The sequence below is a fragment of the Brachyistius frenatus genome, unplaced genomic scaffold (assembly GCF_029030835.1).
Source record: "Brachyistius frenatus isolate BFR_SWC_R1_liver_20210118 unplaced genomic scaffold, ASM2903083v1 Contig_14, whole genome shotgun sequence".
NCBI classification, from domain to species: Eukaryota; Metazoa; Chordata; class Actinopteri; family Embiotocidae; genus Brachyistius; species Brachyistius frenatus.
In genome coordinates, this window is record NW_027210613.1 from 4,027,732 (window position 1) to 4,051,525 (window position 23,794).

At 39.3% G+C, this 23,794-nt stretch overlaps 1 protein-coding gene across 1 annotated transcript; it reads left to right on the forward strand.

Annotated features, from left to right (window-relative positions):
- The first annotated feature begins 546 nt into the window (after positions 1 to 546).
- Positions 547 to 21,916, forward strand: LOC138617881 (doublecortin domain-containing protein 2-like). The gene is made up of 9 exons (XM_069693220.1): positions 547 to 1,114; positions 1,913 to 1,967; positions 5,264 to 5,340; positions 5,634 to 5,768; positions 6,197 to 6,346; positions 7,273 to 7,327; positions 7,649 to 7,832; positions 19,756 to 19,826; positions 20,456 to 21,916. The coding sequence occupies exons 1-9, from the start codon at positions 828 to 830 to the stop codon at positions 21,275 to 21,277; spliced, it is 1,836 nt and encodes a 611-aa protein (XP_069549321.1). The 5' UTR covers positions 547 to 827; the 3' UTR covers positions 21,278 to 21,916.
- Positions 21,917 to 23,794: the final 1,878 nt, after the last annotated feature.

Consider the following 23,794-nt stretch of genomic DNA (forward strand, 5'->3'; position numbering starts at 1 on the left):
CTAGACAGAAAAAGAGCATATAGAGTTCAGATGTCCCTGTTGTTGCAGAACAATTATAGTTCACAAAACAAACATGTTGTTTGTCCTACTTTCAGGATGTCACCGGCAAAGGCAGGTTTCCACCTGGTCTCTTGATGCCCAATTAACTTTGTCGCTTGGTTGTTGGAGAGTTTCGTCCCGTGTAACTGTTACACATTGCTCTTAATTTCCTTTTCTGTCATCACACATCTTTGTGCACGTGCACAGTGAGATTGTGCTTTTTATGAAATATTTTTCATTCATTTTTGTTTTTCATCCCGTTAATGAATAACTACCTGGTGATTACGGTGTGAGGTGCCGCGTAATTGGCGAGATAACAGCGGCTTGTTCCCATAGATACATCCCAACAGATGAGCTCCCTTGATACCCAGCCTGCAGAGTGGGGGAACTACACACACCCATTTGGCTATTACCATCACCTGCGGCGTAGCAGTGCACACGCGTTGGCGGTTGCACTGTTTCCTTTGTAGCGGATATAGATCCTGCAAAACATTATGGGTAGTTGGCGTTCATAACGCTGGGACGCTTTTGTGCATGTGGTCACGTTTTTAATCAGTAACCTCCTCCTGTACTATGGGTAGTCTTTTGCCCTTGAACTGCTGATCGACGAACTGCGTGCCGTATTGTGTTGTTCCACTCAGCCTTTAACATTTGGCCTGAATGGACCAGCTCTAATGACATTATAATGGCCTATACGCCTTTCTGGGGCAATTGGGGTCAACCTGTTGTACGGTCACTATAACAAACGTATCTCTCCGTCGCGCGCCAGCTCGGTTTTACGCGTAAAGATGAGCTCGGAGAAGCCAAACTTTCTGTCGCAGCCCGTGGTGAAAAACCTTTTCATGTTCCGAAACGGTGACCCGTACTACGAGGCTCGTCGGATAGTGATAAACCAGAAGAGGGTGTGCACTTTTGAGACTTTGCTGAGAGAGGTGACCGGCGGTATACAAGCCCCGTTTGGAGCGGTGAGAAACATCTACACACCGAGAGGAGGTCACAAAGTGGACTGCTTGGAGAGTCTGCAGAGTGGGGAGCAGTACGTCGCTGCCGGGAAGGAGAGATTCAAAAAGCTAGAGTAAGAACAAACTCACGTGTGGTCAGGCAATACATATCTGATATCACAATGAGCGTAAGAGAATGTTTACATATCCGTAAATACCGTTGTTTTACATCCAACTGTTGATTAGCAGATTTATCTTAAATCGTTGCCTTGCAGGAGGCCATGCTTGTAATTCATAGTGGTGACTGTAAGTAATTAAAATCTCTTTTGAAATATACTGACTTGGTTTCACAGCCAATGTGGCCAACCTGCTGTTGTCTATTTATATAGCCTATATAAAATTAGGCACTAAACATGCGACCTGTTAACTGAGAAATGGTCTTGAAGTTAATGTGACTCAACAGTTTTACGAACGGTGCTGAGTCCCAGCATGAGGAAAATGGGATCAGTACTGTAGAGGTGCTTTGCCCTGGCCTAAAAATAAACACATAATCAGATTTGTGTTTCCACTTTTTAATTGAATGTGAGAGTGTGGTGAGTGATGCAGTTGAGTTGGAAAGTGAAATCTGTTTACCGTCCCCATGTTGCTGTATGTTTACAGTAAATATCCAGGGGATGATGTGGGTACCTTCTGCTGCACAGCATCATCCTATTGTCCTTCTCACAGCATACCACATTGTTGCTTCAATACTCGGAGGAATTGGGTGGAAAATCAGTGCTGTTGCAAGAGATGAAAAATGCACAAATAATTCACCATCTAAATGTTTTCTTACAATAAATACATTTGCATATTTTTGGTACAATAATAAGTTGTGCATTACAGTAGAATGTATGATTAACTCCGGCTTACTTCACTTTATGCTTTGTTTGCAGTTACCTACAGATTGGCTCCAGAAAGAAGAGGATGATGCAGACTCTTCCAATACAGGTAAGGCAAAAGTGTTGCTGACGTAAGCAAGTGTCCTGTCAGAGAGTCAATAATGTGTTAAGTTAGTAGGGAAAGGCAAGTTTCTGTTGAATGTGGTAAAACATTTAGGCTCAAATCTTAATGTGACTGTGGGGTGCAGCACAGCAAACGGTTTGTGAATCCATCCAATTCAAACAAGCGGCCATGCTGTTAGAAAGAATTCATAATGATCACCACTGCACTATAGATTACACATTTAACATTGTTGATAATCCAGACAGTCGAGGGGTGCAGCCTCACACATACTCTTGTTAGTGAAGGCTGTCAGCTTCCACTCTCACTTTGGTAATACAGTGAGAAGTCCAGCTACTCTTGCCTGATTTAAGTGGGATTGTACCGTGCTGTCAGTAGTCGTAGGAGCCTGACACAAATGCAGTCGGCCTTCTAAATCATTACCTCTTTAATGAAAACATGGCAGCCACAGTGAAAGTCCTAACTCTGCATTTTTTAAACGTAAAATAATCTCTTTGATTTAGGAACCATGTTGCAATGTGTATTTAAATTGCTTTTGTTTTCATGCATTACTTTAGCTTTATTTTAAGACATTAATGAAACCTTTCACTGGCTCTGTTTTTGAGGTAGGACTTCAACCACAACACTCGTCCTTCATCCAAGTTTTCAACGTTTGAAACGGCCACTAAATACACAATACATGATGATTTGGGAACACCCACAGTGTAAAGATTTTATAAAGAACTTTTAAGCAAGGTGTAATGTTTAGTATTCCTCCTGTGTTGTTCTCTGTGAAGAAACACTTTGTTGTTGTCTCAGTGGCCATGCATTATTGATTTATGGATCATAATCATCCCTCCTTTCTATGCATCTTTAATCACCAGGTATGAAGTCACAGCCAAAGCAAGAACAGCTTAAAGTCAGGCAGCTCACTGGCTCATGTATTTTGAAAGTCAACTGCAGGTCCTCTTTCCACATGAAGAGAACCTGCAATTTGTTTAATGGTCAAATTTAACACGTGTAATAGTACCCAATACACCAAACCTTAATAACTTAATCTACATTGTTATGGGGGCAATATGTCAAAAAACAACAACAAAAACTTTGACATGCTAATTGTAATCAGAGAAAATAATAGGGTGCTCCGGTCTTTTGCCAGCGTACACTGATACTCTTTGTGTTCGACTTTTGCCTCATGAATGATAGCAAGAACTGTTGTCATCACAGATAACCTTAAGGGCCTGTTGTTGCTGCTGTTGCTGCATGTCGAGCATTTAAAGAGCCAATTTAGTTTACAAGAACACCCCCCCCACACACACACACACACACAAACACACACTTAACCTGCCTGATTGGCTCAAGTAATGCTGAGAACTCTTCACGGGCTGGATGGTTTCTAAGTTAATTTGTTGTCCTTATTGATTTTTGGAGCATTACAGGATGAACTAATGTAGAGTTAAGGTTACTGCTTTAAATGTACAATTCTAACTGCGGTTTGTTTTGAACACAGCTCTGGATCCTCCTTCTAAAAACAGTCCTTGCCATAAATATGCTCTTATATTTTCCTTTCTTCTTGAAATATGCTTTTTCTGTTGCTCTATGTTTGATTGGATGCATTTGAGACTACCCACTGGAAGCAGCGCTCAGACCTGCTGCTTTGAATAAACAGTAATGTTAGTTTGTTTAATTGAGATGAATTTTGCTCATAGTGATTTCTAGCACCAGTTAAGACGCAGCACCCTGTTGTACAAAAAAGTCATAAATTCTGACTTGATTTAACTGCATGTGGCATGTGCACACTCTAGATGGACTCGAGAGGGCGTGAGATGTAGTGAAGAGTATAAGCTGCTTTTAAAAGTACACGGTGTTTCCCTTCACTTGCTCGTTGCCAAGTGGAATGTGTATAAGCACACTAAAACAAGCCGGAGGGGACTTTTTGCTTGCTGTACAATGAAAGATAAGGTGCTAATAAAAAAATAACTGCCAATAGGAAAAACAAAACGTGTGCGTCTGATCGCTCCGTAGAGACTGATTCATACTAATTTGCCTTGCTTGTTTCTGTTTGTTCCTGGCGTGGATTGGTTACTAGCCAGGTGGGTAGTGTCTGTCTCTGTGGTTTTGTAGTACACTATGTTGTCATAACTATATGTATTCATAACATTCAAACCACTGACATGTGAAGCATACATTCTAATTAAAAAAAAAACGAGCCATATATCCTGCCTTCAAGAGGATTATAATGTTCAATAGTTATTCTGTCTGATTGAGAGAAGTGCAAATTTATTTTAATGGTGATTTTGGAGACTGTCCTGTTGAACTGCACAGGGTTTTACTGAAAAGTGTTCCTAATATTTTGTCAACTCAGTTCATTCAAATAGAAGGGACAAAATAACACTTTGTAGTATTTAATGTGATGTGTATGTGTACTGGCCTGCTATACCTCGAAACATGTCCCACTCTTTGTTTTTGAAATCATTCTTTTGTCTTTTTTTTTTTTTACTTGTACTTCTGTCCCTCGCACCCCCTTTGCCAGGTTGCACTCATAGACCCCAGAAGACTGTCAATACACCTCCTCCCTTATCTCGTTCTCTCATAGGACCCAAATCACAGTGGGTTACAGGTGTTATGGGACACGACCTGCAGAGCTCTGAGACTTTAAAGGATCACAGAGGGCTCTTTCTTTTGCTGTCACAGAGATCAGAGACAGATTCTTTTAACGTGTACAAAAGGCGTTTTTCTTTCGGGGTAGAAGCTTTTGATGTCACGCAATCTTTGTTTTGAGCCTTGGTTTGCTGAAAACAGTACTAAAGATAAGAGATATTTTTTAAAGGTATGAAATATTGCCTACAATATGCACTTAATGCTCCCTCAAAACTGTTGCTCCCCGTGGTTCTGGTTCTCCAAGCAGCTCTGGGTCTTCAGGTTGTACTTTATGATCCCTGCTGACTGTCCTGCATGGACAGCTACATTTAGGCTCCAGAGTTAACTTAAATGTTGCCCGTGCCAACTGGATTAAACTGTGGCGTTAGAGTTGGTCCCTAAAGCAAAACTCCCTAAAGTTCATAAAGCTCTGTTGTTCTGAGCCTCCAGCTGTCCTCAGATCCCATGTGGATGCGCTGATCTGCTAACAAGCTTTCAGAAGAGTCCTGCATTTCCTGTTATCACAATACAGAAATGAGACTCCAATTTTTACATCTGCTTCGACCTTCATAACCCAGAACAGATTATTTCAAAGGATGTTACTGAATGTTTGACATATGTACTTGCCGATTTTTTTTTGACTGTATCTTATCCCCCTTTTTCAGGCCAAACTGCCACCACTTAATAGGATCATGGTGTCAGCTCGATTCCTGAAACCCATCAAAGAGCCTTGCACAATATTGTAAGCTCAATTTTCTCTTGTTTCACACTCACATCTTTCATTGTTTTGTCACACCGAATGATTTTGTCTGCTGAGTTTTCAAATTCATTTGCAAATATGTCTTAATTCATCTCTGCATTTGTGTATGATACTATATACAAGTCAGCGTCAACCCTGGTTTTGATTTTTTTTTACACGTGGAAGATAATGTCAAGGATTCCCGAACTCAGAGGAATTTGCATACTTGGCAAGGGAATCAAGTCTTTGTCAATGTTTACTTCAACCAAGTGTGTTTTCTTCTTTTCTTTACTCAGTGTGGTAGCCAATGGTGACGTGTTAAACCCTGCAATGAGGCTGCTGATCCACCAGAGGATGCTGGCCCAGTTCGACAGAATACTAGAAATGATCACAGAGAAGATGGGTTTGAGAGTCCTGGGTGGAGTGCGATGGTATCACTTTTGTTTTAAATGCACATATAGACTGTATTTGTTTCCACACTTTTTGATATGAACTCTGTCTATATTTATTAACTTCAGACTTACACCACATGTTCTTCCATTACACTGTAGCAGATGATCTCGTTTTTTTTTTTTTTTTTTTTTTTTTTTTTTATACTTTAATGCATAAACTTGCATGGATTTAACACAAATGCATTAATTATTCCTCAACAAATGTGTTTTTGAATATATTTTCTCTTGTTTATTGGTAAAAAAAACAACAACAAAAAAACGGTGTGCCTAATGCTTCCAATTAGCTCAGTAATGATTATATGGTGATTAGGAGAGCATTCAACAACTTAAGTGTGTCTTGTTCTGATGTAGTGGTGTGAATACATGATGGAAACCACGACGCTTCTGAGTTTCTTTGTGTGTTCTAGTCTCTTCACCTATGCAGGCCTCCAGGTGACGGATGGGAATCAGCTGGAGAGCGGTCAGCTTTATGTGGCTGTGGGAAGAGAAAGGTTTAAGAAGCTTCCCTACAGTGACTTACTCTTCAACAAACTCAGAGGGACAAGGAGGGTCAAAGGGTAAGCCCTGCACTTTGGAAACTATACTAACATGTTGTGTGAGGGTTGACAACTTGATTGAAAATTCAGACTTTCATTTATCACTGACACATCTGCAGTTTTGATTATGTTGCTGTTATTGAAATATAAAAAAAAAAAAAACAATTTAAGTCACTTTCAGAACAGAATGGATGTATTTTTGGATTGTATTCAGAAAGGCATTGCAAAGAGGTTGTCCTACTTTTTGCCCTCTGCCATACAACTCTACAACATGCAAAATAATGTCATTATCAGCTACCTTTGAAAATTCTTTTATTTCTTATTTGCACTCATATCAATCCTACAATAGAGATATGAAAAAAACAAAAGTGCACAAACAGAGAATTTGGAAATGTTGCTTCTAAGTATATTCTACATTAAAAAAAAGAAGCAGTATAGTTTGTGCGCACGTATTCATATAAAACCTTTAACATCTATTTATGTATTCATTTTAGCAGGGACAGCATTAAATCATACACAGTATTAGTATCAGTCAGTCCTATAAGTCCTTCCTAAAGAGTTGTGTGGAAAGTTAAAAATGGAACACTATGGCTTCAAGGGATGCTTCTTGGAGACCGTTCAGTTTGTGTTTGTATGTGCAGTGTGACAACTAATCACTCCTTCAGGGCTAGTATTTTTTTTTTTTAAGTCTCGTGGAAGCTACATCCCCCGGTTCCTTGGTTTTGTTCTGTCCTTTTTAAAAAAATATTATATTTTCTATTAGTTTCACTATGAACTGATCTGATTTACCAAAATGGTATAGCGCAACAATTTTTGTTTGAATAATTATATCTATAAAGGGTTTTAAAAGTTGTCGTAATTAGTGGCTTATATCTGGTGCCCATGTTGATGAATCAGTGTTCAAATTAAGTAAGTACAATTATTTTTTTGGTCCGTTTTATTTGCAGAATGAAAGCTTACTCACTACCGCCCATCTACAGATTCTCAAAGCAAAGTGAAAATGTAAGAATTGCATGCCCCTTTTGCATTCATTATTTAGATGATATTTTACAATCCCACAGTTGGAGACAGGAAATTAAATTTGTGAGTAAATCGTTTGTCCAACATCCTTTAACTTCCACAATCGTTGGTGTAAATATACCATGTAAAACTCATGTCAAAATTCCAGTCTAAGAGCTTTAGATCAACAGATGCAATTTATTGGGAAGATGTCTCAGAATATTATGTACAATCTGTTTTCTGTTTCCATGCATACATCTTTATTGTTGGTCTTTAGTTTCACAAGTTTCTTACTGACAAAAATTTGACTTCCACTACCTGCAGAGTAAGTCTATGCTTCAGTGCAGTGATAGTGGAGATGGAGAGTCCAAGGCCTGTCCTCCAAGCCACAGCAGCAACAACAGGGAACACCTGTCTTCCATTGTAAGGGAGATCTCTCAGGCCAGACTGCTCTCCCTCACGACGAGGAGGAGTGGACAAAGCTTGACTCTCGGCACATCGGACAACGGTAATACAAACAATCAATAAATCAGTTTGAAAAAGAGTGAAATGTAGTTACACCTGCTGATATAATGGTGGCTTTACAGTTACAGTATGGGTGCAGCTTTGGAGGTCAGCAGTACCATATTCAGTCTGATGACAGGTTGCTTAAGGATATTTGAGAAATTAGTCAAACATTAGGGTGAGTTGTGGCTGCAACAATTACCTCCTGTAATTCAATTCTTTATCATCAGTAGTCTCTGTAATCAGTATTTATTTTATACACTTGCAATATCCTAAAGTAATTACAACCCTGCCTCTTCATGTCTGCATATCATTTCATGTTTCTCAAAGAGGGCTTATGTACTGTTGACATGATGAGGTATAGGATGTAATGTGTAGTATTTGCCATCCTCTGCAACCTGCTCCACTTTTAAATGCCCACATAGTGGCACTGTTGCTCTGCAAAGGATACACCATGAAATATTGAAAGCAGGTCTAGCATGATGACACTTACCATTATTGCAAGAAACACATTACGTCATCTTCTGGGCTTGTGATCAGTATATTATTATGTCCTCCAGAAACTTTGCCTCAGTTGTTCCTTTTGTCCCCAATGGTGCCATTCTTCTCAACATTTAGAGGTTGTTTTTTTCCCACTCAGGACCTCAACAGCTGTTTTTCATTATTGTGTTAAGAAAATTAAAAAAAAAAGTTGTCTACTTTATTTATTGTATTTTACATTAAAAGTAATATAGATTTTTCTGCAGACTGCTGCTGGCCTTATTGCGACTTTTTCTCTGGTATGAACCACATGACGTCATCTTGTGACTCCTGATAGATGCTGCCTGTTTTCTCCTCTGGCAGGAGAGTTGACAGTAGAAGCCCAAAGAAGCGTGGAGAATGTGTGTCTGTGGTTGAGGGGATCTGGCATTTGGCAGCAAAAGACAGGATTGAAGAACACGCGTGTGTGCGTATTTGTTTGTGTCTGTGCGCGCATGTACACATTTGCATCCTGTAATGTCACCCTCTAAATCACCTGCATCACATTGGGTGGCATGTTATATTCCAGGCACAGAAAACCATGCTGCATTATTGGTCCCCTTGGGTGACATTGACCAAAAATTAAATTAACAGACAGACAGCTCGGAAAACTAAACGAGGCACGAGAGAAGATTGTTTGAATGGCTTTGAGAGCATTTCACGTTCTTATGCCCTCTTCCCTGTCTGACCTATAAAATCTTGTCCAAATGCTGTCATGTTAACAAGACACACAATTTTACGTATTTGTTTTGTTACAGAGCGGGACATCTGCATGTAATGTAGTCTCTGTATTGCAGTTAGTCTGTCTCTGTCCATGGTGCTGAATTGTCTTAATGTTAGATATGGTAGTTTACAAAGGGCATTTGTACTATTTTTGTTCATTGCCTTTCCCAAAACAAATCAATGCAAAAATTGTATTTTTATATTTGGCTTGTGAAAAGTAAACATAAGCTGTCATAGCTACCCATCGGCTGCTCAAAAATAAATGAGTTTTGTAGCCATTAGCATTTCTCGACCAGCTGAGTTGAGCATTGTGATGATATTTAGATCCTCAGTTGGAGGACAGTTTTCCTATTCCCTTTGTATGCTGACTCACAATAGCACAGAGGTGTTTTTGGTGTTCTTTTCCTCCGGAGGGAAATCCTGCCCCGGCTGGGTATGAGGTAAACACATCCAACTCTGGTGCCAAAAGGAACACAGCCAAAAAGTTGTCTGACTGGCAGAGGCTGTGGAAAGAACACAGCATGAAACCCACACTTCAGACCTCAGATGCGCTGGAACATTGGAACAAAAACAAAAGATTATTATGAAGGTGTCATGTCATTATAAATGTATTGGTGAGAGAGGAAAAAGGGAGAAAGAGAGAGAGATGTTCAGACTGAAAGGCACTGAGACAGGCAAGCAGAGGATAGAGAGAGAAGAAAAAAGACAAACGATGACCCCGTAACTTGAGATTCTCCCTCTGTTCTGTCCTGGCTGTGTTTTGACAGGAACGTTAGTTTTTGTGTGTATGTCCATGTGTGTGTGTGTCGCTACGCCAGTCCCCATTATTCACTGTCTATCAGCTGCTGGGAGCCAGACTGAGGATAACTCCAGCAGTTTCTGTCTGGTGTATTGTAGAGCCTCAAACTTTGCTGCTTCATTAGAGTGAACACAGCGGTGAGTGACAGCAAAGACATGGGGGAGGAGGTGCGACAAGTCATGCAGCAAAGGTCACAGAATGAATTTGAACTCACTATAACAAAGACATTTGGCTTAAAAGACTTAACCAACAAGGCACACTCCCTGACTTGTGCTTCACCCAACATAGTTCTATGTTGCGGAAGCTCTTTTAAGTTAAATTATTGGTCCAATCCGATCTGTGTTAGCCTCTGCTTTTAAAACCACATTCATGTTCTGTTTGTACAGAAGCAATAAGCAGTTGTTGCTGACCTCAAAATAGAAATAGGATGTTTATCACTGTTCTCTTTCCTAAAGGGCCTTTGTGACCAATTCAATTAATGGCGCCCTTGACAAGAGAGGAGAGAAGCAGTAAAAGCAGCAGGAGTGAGAAAAGGGAGAAGAATAAAGGAGAACGAGAAAAATATGTGTTTGGATAGGTGATGGAAATAGGAGGAGGGGAGATAAAAGAGAAGGTTAAAGAGGTGGGAATAAAAGGTTGAGATGGTGGAGGCAGAAGAACATTATGAGGAAGGAGAAGGGAAGAAAGAGGAATACAAGTGGACTCAAATAGTGAATATGACGAGTGGCCTGAGATGATGGAGCATTAGCACTGGGTGGAAAGAAAAAAAAGCGCAGAGATTTTGAAGGGCAGGGGGATGGGTGGGGTTTGGATAATTGCCTTTCATTTGGATAATCTCTCCATTTAGAGTCATCAAAGCAGATTTTTACTTGCCTGTGCCCACTGCTGCTACTCTGAAAATCAACAAAAGAGCCTAGTGCTTGAAGAAGGAAGGACTGACAGAAAGGTATGCACAAGAGGAGAGAGAGAGGAAAGGCAAAGATAGAAAAAGGGGAGTCTATTGATTATCTGAATCTTTACATGTCCTGTACATGCCCCTCTCGTATACTATATAAAACCAGAGGTGGGTAGTGACAAGTTATATTTATTCTATGCCATCAAGTATTTTATGGAGTAAGTGTAATGCAGCATATTGTTAACGTATGTCCCATACACTGTATATAAATGTGGACGTAGTTTCCGGGTTCTAAAAGTGAGGCTGATTCAGCGCTCTGTTGGATTGAGACCTGGTGACTATTTGATTCCAGTGGACTCATTGTTATGTTCAAGAAACCATTCAGAGATGTTCTTCTGCATAGTTTTGTATGTAACGAGTGGTTATTTGAGTCACTGTTGCCTTTCTAATAGTTTGAGCCAGTGTGGCCCTTCTCGTCACACCTCTGTCATCAACAAGCCATTTTTTACCAAGAGAAGCATCACCTTTCTATATAAACCATAGAGACGGTTGTGCGTGAAAATCCCAGAGACCATTAGTTTATGAAATACTTAAACTTGCCTGTCTATCACCAACAACCATGCCATGTCCAAAGTCACTTAAACTACCATTTTTCCTTATTTTTTTATGCTTTGTTTGACCTCCAGTAGACGTTCTTGACCGCGAATACATGCCTAAATACATCGAGCTTCTGCCGCATGATTGGCTGATTAGATATTTTATTCTGTGGGCACTTGAAAAGGTGCACATAATGGGGTGAGCAGTTGGTGGTATTTTCCCATACTATGGCAAATCTTTTGGAAACGGTGGATTGCTTGCATCCTAAAACCAATCAATATGGGAAAAAAAAAAAACGACTGCTCCAGGATCTCTACTCTCTGTAACATTTTGCAGTAAATTTTACAACAGCAATGCACTGGTCCACTTCCAGAGCAGCCTCAGTACTTCAATACATTTCTCCATGTCTTTTGTTTTACATATAGACGTTTAAAGATGGTGAGTTCCAAATATCCCAGATAAGTCTGTCAGTGCTTGTGTTGAAACCTCAAGGGCATCCACTTTACACAAAACCTCATGTTCTGAATAGCCGCCTGCCTCCTTTTCATGTACTAGGCTCCATTTTTGAATGGAGCAGGAGCCAGTTCAATTTATGTTACATGAAGGATGCACATTCTTGAAGGGACTTTCATTTAAAGTCAGTTTCAAAAAAATCTAAATTAAAACATTCTTTGTATTATTTGCAGGTTGAATGTGAGAGAAATAAAGATTCGTGCGTGTGCGTGTGCGCGCGCGCGTGCGTGTGTGCGTGTGTGTGTGCGTGCGTGTGTGTGTGTGTGTGTGTGTGTGTTTATCCGTACCTTTGCATTCGGCCAAGCCGACAAGCCAGATCAGCCCTTCTGCCTCTGGTGTCATAAAATGTGATGCTGCCTTGGGGAATTAGCCCTGTTAGCATATGTATCTATAATGCCTGTCAGAGTGAAATAGGGTTCCAAACAGCATTGGGAGGCAGGAGACATGTACACAAAGAGAGGCTGTGTGTCTTAAATCGTGTGCCCGTGTCAAAAAAAAAAAAAAAAAAAAAGAGGCTAAGCAGCGAAGGATGAGAGATGGCAACTCTTAAAGAACTTTTTTTTTTTTTTCCCTTGCAAAGTTCGCAGAAAGTGTAGTTTGTGAGCACTACGTTTAAAGTATTTACGTGTGTATTACAGTATGTGCATGCCGGTTTTTATGTGCATTTGTGCACACGCTCGTATGTCATATTTCAGAAACACGGCCATCCTTGTCTATCCCTCGTTCATTCTCCCCTTGCTTTCATCTCCCTCTTTTCACTACAGCAGGAAAAAAAAAGGTTCTTCATGACCCTTTGATGCAGGATTACTGGATTAAAGAGCAGGGTAGCTGTACTAATCTGTCACATTAATCTGTTAACAAGTGTTTCAGCTGTGACATACAACACTACTGGCTGAGACATACAAAATATAGGGTTAGGGTAATGTGTGACACTTTCAATGACACAAATATTCTTCACGTCTGTCACTTCTAATCTAGTCTGTTTTGCGTGTTTTAAAATCTTTTTTTTTTTTGACGTTGAGCTCAGTAGACGCACATCTGAGTAGTTGTGATAGGAGCATCAGCCTGTGTGCGGTTTGTATCAGCCCCAGACACTGAAACAGCTTTGACATACAACCTAAATGGCAAGGGTAAATAACTGACATTTGTGGATATCTGAAGTTTACATCATGTGTTAGTGTTGGGCTTAGGAAGTTGCTGTGTCCATTGCTGTCAGTTATAATGCAGTCAAACATACATGTTCAAATGTTATGCATTTCTATCTTTAGCCAGTTTTAGTCCAAATAATGTAAATTAGATAGACTGTTCTCCGAAAACGAATAAATCGTATAAGTATTGCCAATCTGGTGTTCCAGAGAAGTGAGGCAGTTCAGATGACGTCTACATAATGTAAGTCATAATATGATTTGGGTGGATGGTTGGAAACGTTAGCAGACTTGGGTTCAGCTGAGACCGTTTTTTTAAACCCACATATACTGTTGCCATGACGATTAAGGTTGTATAACTTTAAGGAAATACAGTAGAAACTATAATGCACAACCCAAACTGTTATCTTTCTCTTATCCTAACCAAGTGGATTTTGGGCCTAAACCTAACCTGGGGCGCTAATTAAATATGGGAGTAGTCTGCGGGTCTGAAAAGAGAAGCCGATGCCGAAGTGCCTTCAAGTGCAATACCACTGAGGGCTGCTGGGGGCTATCTACAAAAACACCCTGAAGTGATTAGTGCTCTGCCAGTCACTCTGAAAATAATTCCATAATTCATTAGATATTGGGCCTCAAAGCCTTAATTGATTGACATGCCTTGGATGCGGTCAGTTTTGGAGATAGATGAGCACAAATAGTATCCTTGCTCCTCCCCTGCTCGTCCATATGTGGTCACTTCTTGCTCCAAAAACCCAAGGTGCCGACAACCAGAGTTCCAGACTTGAGCCTTAAAAACAGCAGTTCACAATCCGATGGGTGACGTCACGGTGGGTTGCCACTTGGAAACACTCCTGTTGGTCGCATATGAGGCGAGGAACAAACAACCTCTGGTCTTGTTGAATTTCAAGACTAAATATAACATGAAAGCGTTTTACAAAAGATGTGAATCACTCACTTTCAGCACAATGCAGAATTGTGATGGTCAATGAGTAATGTTTTAATCATTAAATACCCAACAATATTCAGTGACTTAAGAACATTTTTATATAAGATAGTTGCAGTTTAGGGCATGCTGTCATGTTTATTTATTTGGTGCTGAGAAGAAAAAAAGTCTGATTTTAATATCTGCTTATATTGCATTGATTAGACCTAAGCTATTCAGATTAAAACTTTCAAATAATGAAGATACTGGGAGGTAAGATTTCCGGCAACTGTGAGACAAGTGAGCGAGAACAAGCTCTATGAATTATTTAAAAATGTAACAGAAGCCATGACCTTTATAAATATTACTCTGCCTGTCTGACTGCAACATTGTTAAGCAGAGCTTTTCCTTTGATTTAATGTCAAAGCTATCTAAGCGGAGGGCTGCACACAGTAGATATGAGGAATTTTCTCTATTGAAAAAGTTCACTCCAGATAAAGTGCTTGGTATCTATTTATTCAGATGCAATTGTGAAAAAAAAAAAAACCTTAATGTAAAGGATATAGAACAGTAATACTTTACATAATAAATGTCATAGTGGAGATGGCCTGCACATTCAGAATAAAAAGATCAGTGTATCTGTTTTTAGTGCATTCAAGATGTATCGGGAAAAAAATATATGCCATAACCTTTCAAGGGATACTCCAGTGATTTGCATTCCCGTAGAGCTGTGGGACTCAGAAGAGACATTGCATTTAAAAAAAATATAGGTCAAAATTGTTGCAACAGAGGCCAAGATATTTTGACGTTTAGGTCCCAGTGTGGGTCAAACTCCAAAACAGTTGGGTCCTACAATTCTCATAATTCAAATAGCATGTCTTTGAGAAAAAGCTTTTTCCACAGCTACAGAGGGGATTTTAAAATGTACTTCACAGTTAGCCTAAAGGAGTACTCCTAATGACAAGTGAACTGAATCTGGTGTTGTTGGTGTTTGTGCCCCTTTAATGGAATTTATGAGGTCATATTTCAGTCACAAATTTAGTATTTACAAATCCTTACAAACATCAAATTGTGTTTATATTACATTACAGAATAAAAGAGCAAGGGGATTTTATCAACCCTATACATCTAATAATTCTCTGTATGCCATATGCTGTATGATCTTCCGCCTTATAAACCTGTAAATTACATGAACATATACTGTATGTATGCATGAGAGTGATACAAAGTGTCTAGTCATCAGCTTTTAATGTTTTATACTGAGCAGCCGGATTGTTTTTCTGTGTCACATCACTATAAACTCAACACCAACTGGGTGTCTCTCGCGGTAGCTGGCCACATGCAGTTATTAAATGTTTTAACAGGACCCTGGTCAGTGACTGGAGTACACTTGCTGAGTGGCAACATTTCATAATTGCAATTCAGAGTCACTGCCCATGTTGTTTTATACCCTGCTATAACTCAAGCATTTGCTGAGTGGGTTAATTCCAGTGGCTGTAAATGAGCAATGTACTGTACTGTATGGTGCTATACAAGAAGTGATGTGTGGAGTTATTTAGGCACATTAAGTAGTATTTCAAGATCTGAGAGTTCATGTAATCCAGTACAGTAGTGATTAGCAAACGGTGGTCTGCGAGACGTCACCTGATGGTCGACAATAGTCTGGCTGACCGGCCTTACAAGTGCTTGTCATTTCTTGTCTTTTTTATTTATTTTTTTATTTTTATTTTTTACAAACAACAGTTGTAGATAACATTAAAATGATGGAAAAATTTGCTTTTAATCATTTAAATATTTCAGAAATAAAGTTGGTTGCCCAGCTCACCGCCAACATAGTACAATGCTAATGTTGGCTTGAAACTTTCCAATTCTGATTCGTCAGTCACAGATCTTTTGCAAGCAGAATGAGTGAAATTTTGAAATGACTACAAAGTCCAAAAGAGCAAACCGTCAGACACATCAGTCAAAAACCATGTGGAAACCTAAGTGGTTAGCGTTATAAAAAAAACTAAACCTTAGATATAGTAATAAAAAAAAAAAACCTCATCCTAGTTTTAAGTCCATGACTTACACTATCAAGCCACCCCTCTTGTCTCCTTAGGCAGACTGCGGCAGCCTTTGGTACTTCTTCTCTTTACCTTTGTCGAGTGATGTTTGTCACATGACTTCCATCACGTGACATCCTCTTCTCATGTCTAGACGACTTTAGTAAACGGCCATGCGTATTATACGACTCACGTTGATAGCTTCAGATTAACCTTTTAATGTAGAAGATGAGTTAGAGTTAGTATTTTAGTCACCAAGTGGTGCTTTTTCTGGCAAGAGATGGAGTTGTATTCTTTGATTTTGAAAAAGCCTTATGCTGTTATTATTTCTTCTTACTGAGGCTATTGCATGGTTAAATTGGTGAATTTTATGTTATGTAGAAAAGTTGTTGAGATCTGCAGTGGGAAGTTGTGCTTTGGAAATTTGGTTTAGTACATAATGGTACAATAGTTTGGTTCAACATCTGCAGTAGAACTATTGCACTGAAAGTAGAATGGGCGTGTGGAGGTCATGTCGACAATTGGTCTGTGCTCCGGTTTATGAGCATACAATACTGTGCAAAGCGGAGCTGTGCTATGATTTAAAATTACAACCTCTGCCATTTTGGTAATGCTTTCTGAGAAGTTCCTTTGATGGTAGAGAGTCTGCTCCTGTGAAGCTACACAGCAACATAGACCATTGACTTCACAGCATTTCCAAGAACACATCTTTCCAGTATGCTTGGAAAGCAGACACCGGCCTGTCAGGGATTATTATGCCTGAGTGTCTCGTGATGAATATCAGCAACAAAGAGGATGTAATAAAACATGTGTATCCTATTAGGCTTGAGAGGCTTGATTTTGTTCACTATTTCTTTCCTTTCTAAGGAATCCATTGGAAAAACTAAAACAAATCAAAAGAGGTAAAGGGCATTTGTTCCTATTATATTCCATTTTAGTTGTTCTGATTTATTTTTTTGATTTCCATCACTCCTTTTAAATTACAAACTCACAATAACTTGTCAACGCAAGGCAAGTTTCATACCACTGAGAACATTTACTGATCCTAGAAATCTGAGTAAATTATTTGCAGCATTGCGATTTCACAAAAGCACACATACATCCTCTATGAAACTATTTGTGGTTCCATTTGCAGTGAAAAAAAAAATTCTTCCCCTGGCCTATTACAGATGTCCTGCAGAGTCAAGAGCTTGATTGCGCTGAATGGCTTTAACTCAAGAGGGCTTCCTGGAGGAGTGGAGAAGCTTTTAAACATCATCTAACAACATTAGAGTGTAGCTCTTTTATTCTTTTCAGCAAAAAGAAAAGGTTTGTTCACATGTCCAACTCCCCGCAAAGCTTAAAACCATTGCTATAACTTCTGCAAGAGAAAATTGCAGCAATCCCTTACATAAGTAAAAAGATACACCTGTTAGTGTACCTTACGCCGGAACATGAAATACAAAAAAGATCTACTATGGTGGGTATTTGACAATGTTGTTCTGGTTCTGGGTTGATCTGAGCAAAAATGTTGCAGCAGTAAGGCAGAATAATGTATTGGTGTATAAACAAAGATGAAGTTGAAGAGTGGGAGATTATCCATCCAGGCTATCACTTCATCTTCAGTTGTGTTTTATTACATTTCTCCAGAACAACAGTCATTTATTACTTTACCTTCCAAGATGATGGCAGAAAGAGCCATTTATATGAGTAATTATACCCACTTACAGTTGCATCCTTGTTTTACCTCATACTGATGGATGAGATGGAGCTTTAATGCTGAAACATGGGTGTGCTCTGTCTGTGTTTGTGCCAGTAGTGTGAGAAGGAGTATGTGTGTGTTAGCCTGATTATGAAAAAAAAAGTCAAGACACACATTTTGCACACACACACAAAACTGTCCAAACATTTGCACTGCCAGAACCCAAATCTACTGGATTTAATGAAGAGCAAGAAGAGGAGATTCTAAATATTGTATTAAATTTGATTTAGCATTTTCACGAGCTGCTGCCTCATCCTCAAATCACGTTAAAATGTTTAGAGTCGAAGCAGCTCATCCACTGCTTACTGCTTACACTCAATCGTCCGGCCCTCACTGTTAATGAATGCGGGTGATTTCCATAAAATATTCTTAAAGAGGTCCGTTATTATTACCATAACGTTTCATCTCCCACCATGGCTAAACTTCAATCAGTTTTGCATTTGAAATGCATTAAATGTCTCCATAAACTCTTCTAATCTCTACCCGAGTCATTTTTCTTCTTTAACTGGTATGTGTAGAAAGGGAAACTGATATTAAAGGCTTTAATTACACTGTTGTGTTTTTTTCCTCACTCTTGCTGCTTATTTCTGATTGGAAATTTCAGTCTCATCCAGTGTTTCAAAACAAGTGTGTAATTATGTTGTTTATCAGAGCGTATAGTTGTATTCCTCTTATGATGTTTAGGGTTAATTACTCCAAGGCCTTTGATGCATATGCTCGCATGGAAACGGAAAAAAGCCCCATATTTATTTTGCACTCCAACAAACCTGCTTTGCTGAGCTGATTGCTTCAATAGAAATGAGTGTAGCTGGTATTGAGCTGCACTATGATGTCTTCATTTAAGTGCCGGGACGGTGCAGTTGTTTACACACTGAATGATGACAGATGTTTCCTCTGCGGGCATCTGAAAGACATGTTCTTACAGATGGATACTAATCTTGAGGACAATTATTAGGGGTCAAGTGGTCGAGTGTTTTTCTTGTATTTTTGTGCCACCAATCTGGTAGTTTTAAGTTTGTCGTGCACATTGTGCCTCAGGCAGAATAATCTTTGCACTGGCGGTGTGAATCTCTAATGGAACTGTGTACTTCCTAAAAGGTCTAGGTAGAACAGAGTCTACCTTACCTGTCGTGATGATTGGGATGATTACTGCAGTGGTGATAATAACAATGATGAGGAAGATGTTAGTGATCCAGTTTGACATTTAGATCACTGAATGAGCGTGTAAAGTGTTTACTGGCTCTCTGGCACACGATCATTGTCTGGGGGAAGTTGTTTACTTCCATGAACAGTCTCGGGCGGTGTTCCTCTTCACCACCAGGTGTCCCTCTTGTGCTGTGTTTGTCCAAGCCTGACTGCACAGCTGCTGGATGAAAGCTGGATCATTTCAACAAGTCTCTCACTGGAGGATGAATAAAAGCTCCCTTATTTATAGGACAGATTTTATGGATTTCTGAATTGAATTAATTTGCTATGACTGGGAAATTTAGGTTTCAGGATTTTGAATAGCTGAGCAGTGAGCACATAAAGGAACACTTAAGCTGAAAAATCACATGACAAAAAAAAAGAAAAAAGGGGTGAGCTTTCACACAGCAGAAGTGACGTAATATTCATCTGGGTGACACAAATTAATTGTATTTGCAATATATATATGTTTTGCGACAATATATTTTGCATTGTGAAGCCTTAAAACTGAATTCCACTTGCCACTATTGACATTCATTTTTCTTTTGTCTGATTTTGCCCCAAAAAGTCAAGTCTACTTCCACCAGTGTGAGATAGAGTCATTTTATTGGATTTGCACCAAGATACCAGCACCTTTACTGTATATTATACTGAGCCCAAAAAGCCCATTCAGGACATAATATCACAAATGAGGATGGGATGCGGGGTTTTCTATATGTCATAATATCACATCGAAATTTGCTTTAACATTTTTTTTTTTAAAGAATCAGACACCTTTCCGTGAAATCAGTCGCACTTACTGTCTGACTTATTTGCTCAGTTAAAATACCTTTCTGTCCCCAGATGAGCTGGAATCAAAGGCTGATGATGGAAACGCTAATGGCAAAAAAAAACAGGACCAGCTGGCTGAAGAGGTATAAACATTAAAAAAAAAAAGACATCATTGAATAGAGATGTAGGTGTACGTTCAGTTTAATGAGTCGCAATGTTGTGGGTTCATTCTTTGTTGCATGTGATTCTTTTTCTTTTTCTACCAGATAAATATTATATATGTATATATATATATATATACACACAGATTATATTTATATTCATTGACTGTGTTATTTCATGAATTCTTTCAGACAGAGCTCATATAAATGACACCCAGGTGTGATGTGAACAATTAGTTTGATTAGCCAATTAATTCTATACAATTGCAGAACTATGCAATTATGTATTTAGCTTGTAATTACACATTCATTAATACCTATTATTTGAAAAGTAGCTGTATAGCCCTGGGGCATTTGGAGGCTCAAATGCCTGTTGTTTCTACACTACTTGTTGCTTATTGATTTTCATGCCTTAAAAAGGGTCTTAGGAAAAAGTACAGCCCCTCTTGATTTGTACATGCTGATGCCTCACTAGCACCAACAGCACTGCCGCTCTCTTTCAGAAAAGTGTTTTTCACAGACCGAACTTTTGTAAACAATCCAATTATTCTGTGTGCCTGTTCAACTATTTAGAGCTATAATGTCTCTGTGGTATTGGTCCTGCATTGCAGAAACTTGACACTGGAGATGCAAAAGCCACAGAGGAGAACAAAGGCCAACAGGCCGGAGAGAAAGAGGCGGTTGCTTCTGAAAACACCACAGAAGAAGATGCTTCCACAAGCAAAGAAGACAAAAAGGAAAACCAGGGGACAAACAGTGAAACAGAGGGAGAAGGGCAGAAGGAAACCGATGAGCAAAATGATGGAAAAGAAGGAGAAGCAACTGCAGCAAATGAGGTGAAGGAGGCGGAGGTACAAGAAGAAGTGAAGAGGGAGGTCACAGAGGACAGTAAGGAGGAGGTTAAGAGTGAGGAGCAGGGATCTAGCAGCACTAACAGTGATAAGACGCAAGACAGTAAAGAGAGAGAGGATGGAAACCATACACCTATTGAGGGTGAAAAGAAGCCCGACAAAAATATTGAAGAAGAGAAGCGAGATAAAGGCAGTGGTAAGGGGGAGAAGAGCAGTATGGAGCACATTAATGATGTAGACACGGGGGAGGGACAGAAAAAGACGGAGAACGGCAACGAACCAGGGAAGATCCAGTCAGATAACGAGACAAAAGAGAACGATAACAGTCGAAGTAGCAGTAGCAACAGTAACCAGGATGAAGATGTGAGCAGAACAAAAGGGGGAGCAACCAAAGATTCGCATGAAGAAGAGAACAGGGTGAATGGAGAGGTCAGTGGAGAAGACGATGAGGGGGAAAGTGAAGCAGAGCTGGATGTGGAGGAGGAAAACTCAGCTAGTAGCAAAGATGCCACAACAAATGGAGAGAAAGGAGAGGAGGATGATAAAGAGAACAGCGACAAAAGCAGACAAGAGAATGATTAGTAAGGAAAGAGAAAATGAGCAATGTGGAAAATAGTACAATCTAAAAGTAATTACAGTGGCAGAGAAAATTCACAGAAAGTTAAAAAGTAGTTCACTGCAATCACAGATACTGTTCTAGATGGTCTCATAGAAGCTGCACTTAAAAGAAGCAACTTTACAGTGCTGAGCAAGTAAGTAATATTTTGAATGGCGGGCAGCTGAATAATACAAAAATGTCATCAAAACATTACACATAACTATCATCGTTGAAACAGAAACTAAATAAACTCTATTGAAATATATCCTTATTTTACATTAGGACCTATTGATACCTGTTGGGTTGCTATACTGTTTGTGAGCACTGTAGTGAGTGATGCTGGGAAATTAAAATACACTTATGCATTAAATGTTTGAGTCCAAACTCTATATTTATTTTTAACATGCTTGCAGCTTGTTTTTAAAGATGGTTTTGTATGGTACGTCTGTGTATTTTCCAAAGCAAAATTAACTTTTTAAGTGAGTATAATACAGTATCCTATGTGTATCACTGTATGTGTCTGAATCATAAGATAAATTATATCATGAATATAGTTTGAAAGTCTTATTTTTTCAGTCTTTATTTTTTTCCATATCATAATTCTTCATTATATTGTTGATATGTCAAACATATATTTGTTTATTTATATGTATCTGCTACCAGAAAATAAAAACAAAAAAATACAGTAGGCAGTTTTCTTCCTGTTTCTAACTTTGTCACTTCAATATGGAATAACTAACCTAATTTAGCAAAAACAAATCCAAATCAAAAATGTTTGAACTGTGATAATACCTTTTGTGGCAATGGAATTTGTGAATTTTTTAGCGAGTGTTAAGTTAAACTTCGCTTTTACATTGGTAATATTCGTGCAACAGGTACATTTAGACATCGAATCAAAATCTTGCAATCATCCTCAGAGCCTTAGTTTGAAACTGGTCCCTTGTCTTGAGCTGCTTCAGTCCTGGTAGAGAGAAAACTGACTTTCTGTCTTGGAAAGACAGTCTCCTCACTTCCATTTAGCCATTTGGCTTCACTGTGTTACCCTGAAACAAGATTGATTAAAGCCACTACAAACTGCCTCCCACAGACAGGAAACCATAATGTGAACAGTGATCTAATTCAGTGTCTATGATGGCCTCACTGCCCTCTCATCCCTGCAACTGTTCAAATTGGGATTCAGACAGTCAGTGTGTTGGTGAGTCACCATCCCGCGAGAGATGGAGAACATGGGTGAGGAAGAGAGGAGAGAGCAAAGAGCAAAAGACACAGAGAAAAGCAGGGGAGGCAGGGGCGGGAACGTTTGAGTCATGAGGCCTGACTGGTTGAGGTGATGATCCTCAAGATACTATTTCTGGAGTCACCATCAATTCTGTCTTATGTGCTCTCAGTGTGTGTGTGTGTGTGTGTGTGTGTGTGTGTGTGTGTGTGTGTGTGTGTGTGTGTGTGTGTGTGTGTGTGTGCGTGTGTGTGTGCGTGTGTGTGTGTGTGTGTGTGTGTGTGTGTGTGTGTGTGTGTGTGTGTGTGTGTGTGTGTGTGTGTGTGTGTGTGTGTGTGTGTGTGTGTGCGTGTGTGTGTGTGCACGCGTGCAAGTGGCCATGTTAATAAAGTATTGAATAGGACACTCACGTGATTGATTATAAGAGCCTCTACACGGTGTAAAGTTTGTAGCCTTCCTTTAATTACTTTAATCCTATAATTATTGAAATAACAAATTATTATTACATAATTATGTATCCTTTCTCTGTTCTTCACCATTAAAGGAATACACCGTACCTTTAAGAATAAAATCACCTTGGTCAAAGTAGATATATATAGTATATGAAACTAACCAGTCATCTATAGGTTCTTAAGAATTTAAGTGGATATAAAAAAAAAAATCAATTATTAGGTTAATTCAAAACAGCAAGGCAGTGAGTTTAAAATAAAACAGCAGGGAGGATTAAAGAGATGAACGTTTGGCCTGTCCGACAACTAAAAAACAGGTTGTCTGTCCGTCTGCCCTGTTCTCTTGGACAGGATATCTCAAGAGCCCCTTCAGGGAATTTCTTTAAACTTGGCAAAAACATTTATTTGATACCTACGGTGAACGGTATAGATTTTAGGGGGAAAAGATCAAAGGCAAGGTCACAGGGGCCCATTTCATCACATTTACTTGAACGTGATAGCTCAGGAAGGCCTGGATGGTATTTCTTCAAATGCTGCATAATCCTTCACTTGGCCTGAAGGATGAACTGATTAGAGTTTGGTGGTCAATAGTCAAAGTTTAAGATCACTGTGACTTTACATTCGCTTTATCTGTCTGTTCCGCAATATCTGAAGAGCACCTTGAGGTTACTTTTTCTAACTTGCCAAAGGCATTCACTTTGTACCAACAATTAACTAAATTTTCCCACTGTGGGATAATAAAGTCTTATTTTATCTTAAGATTTTGGTGGTCCAAGGTCAATGTCACCTTACAATGACCCACTGTTATGAATGTGATATTTTGAAGAACGACAGGA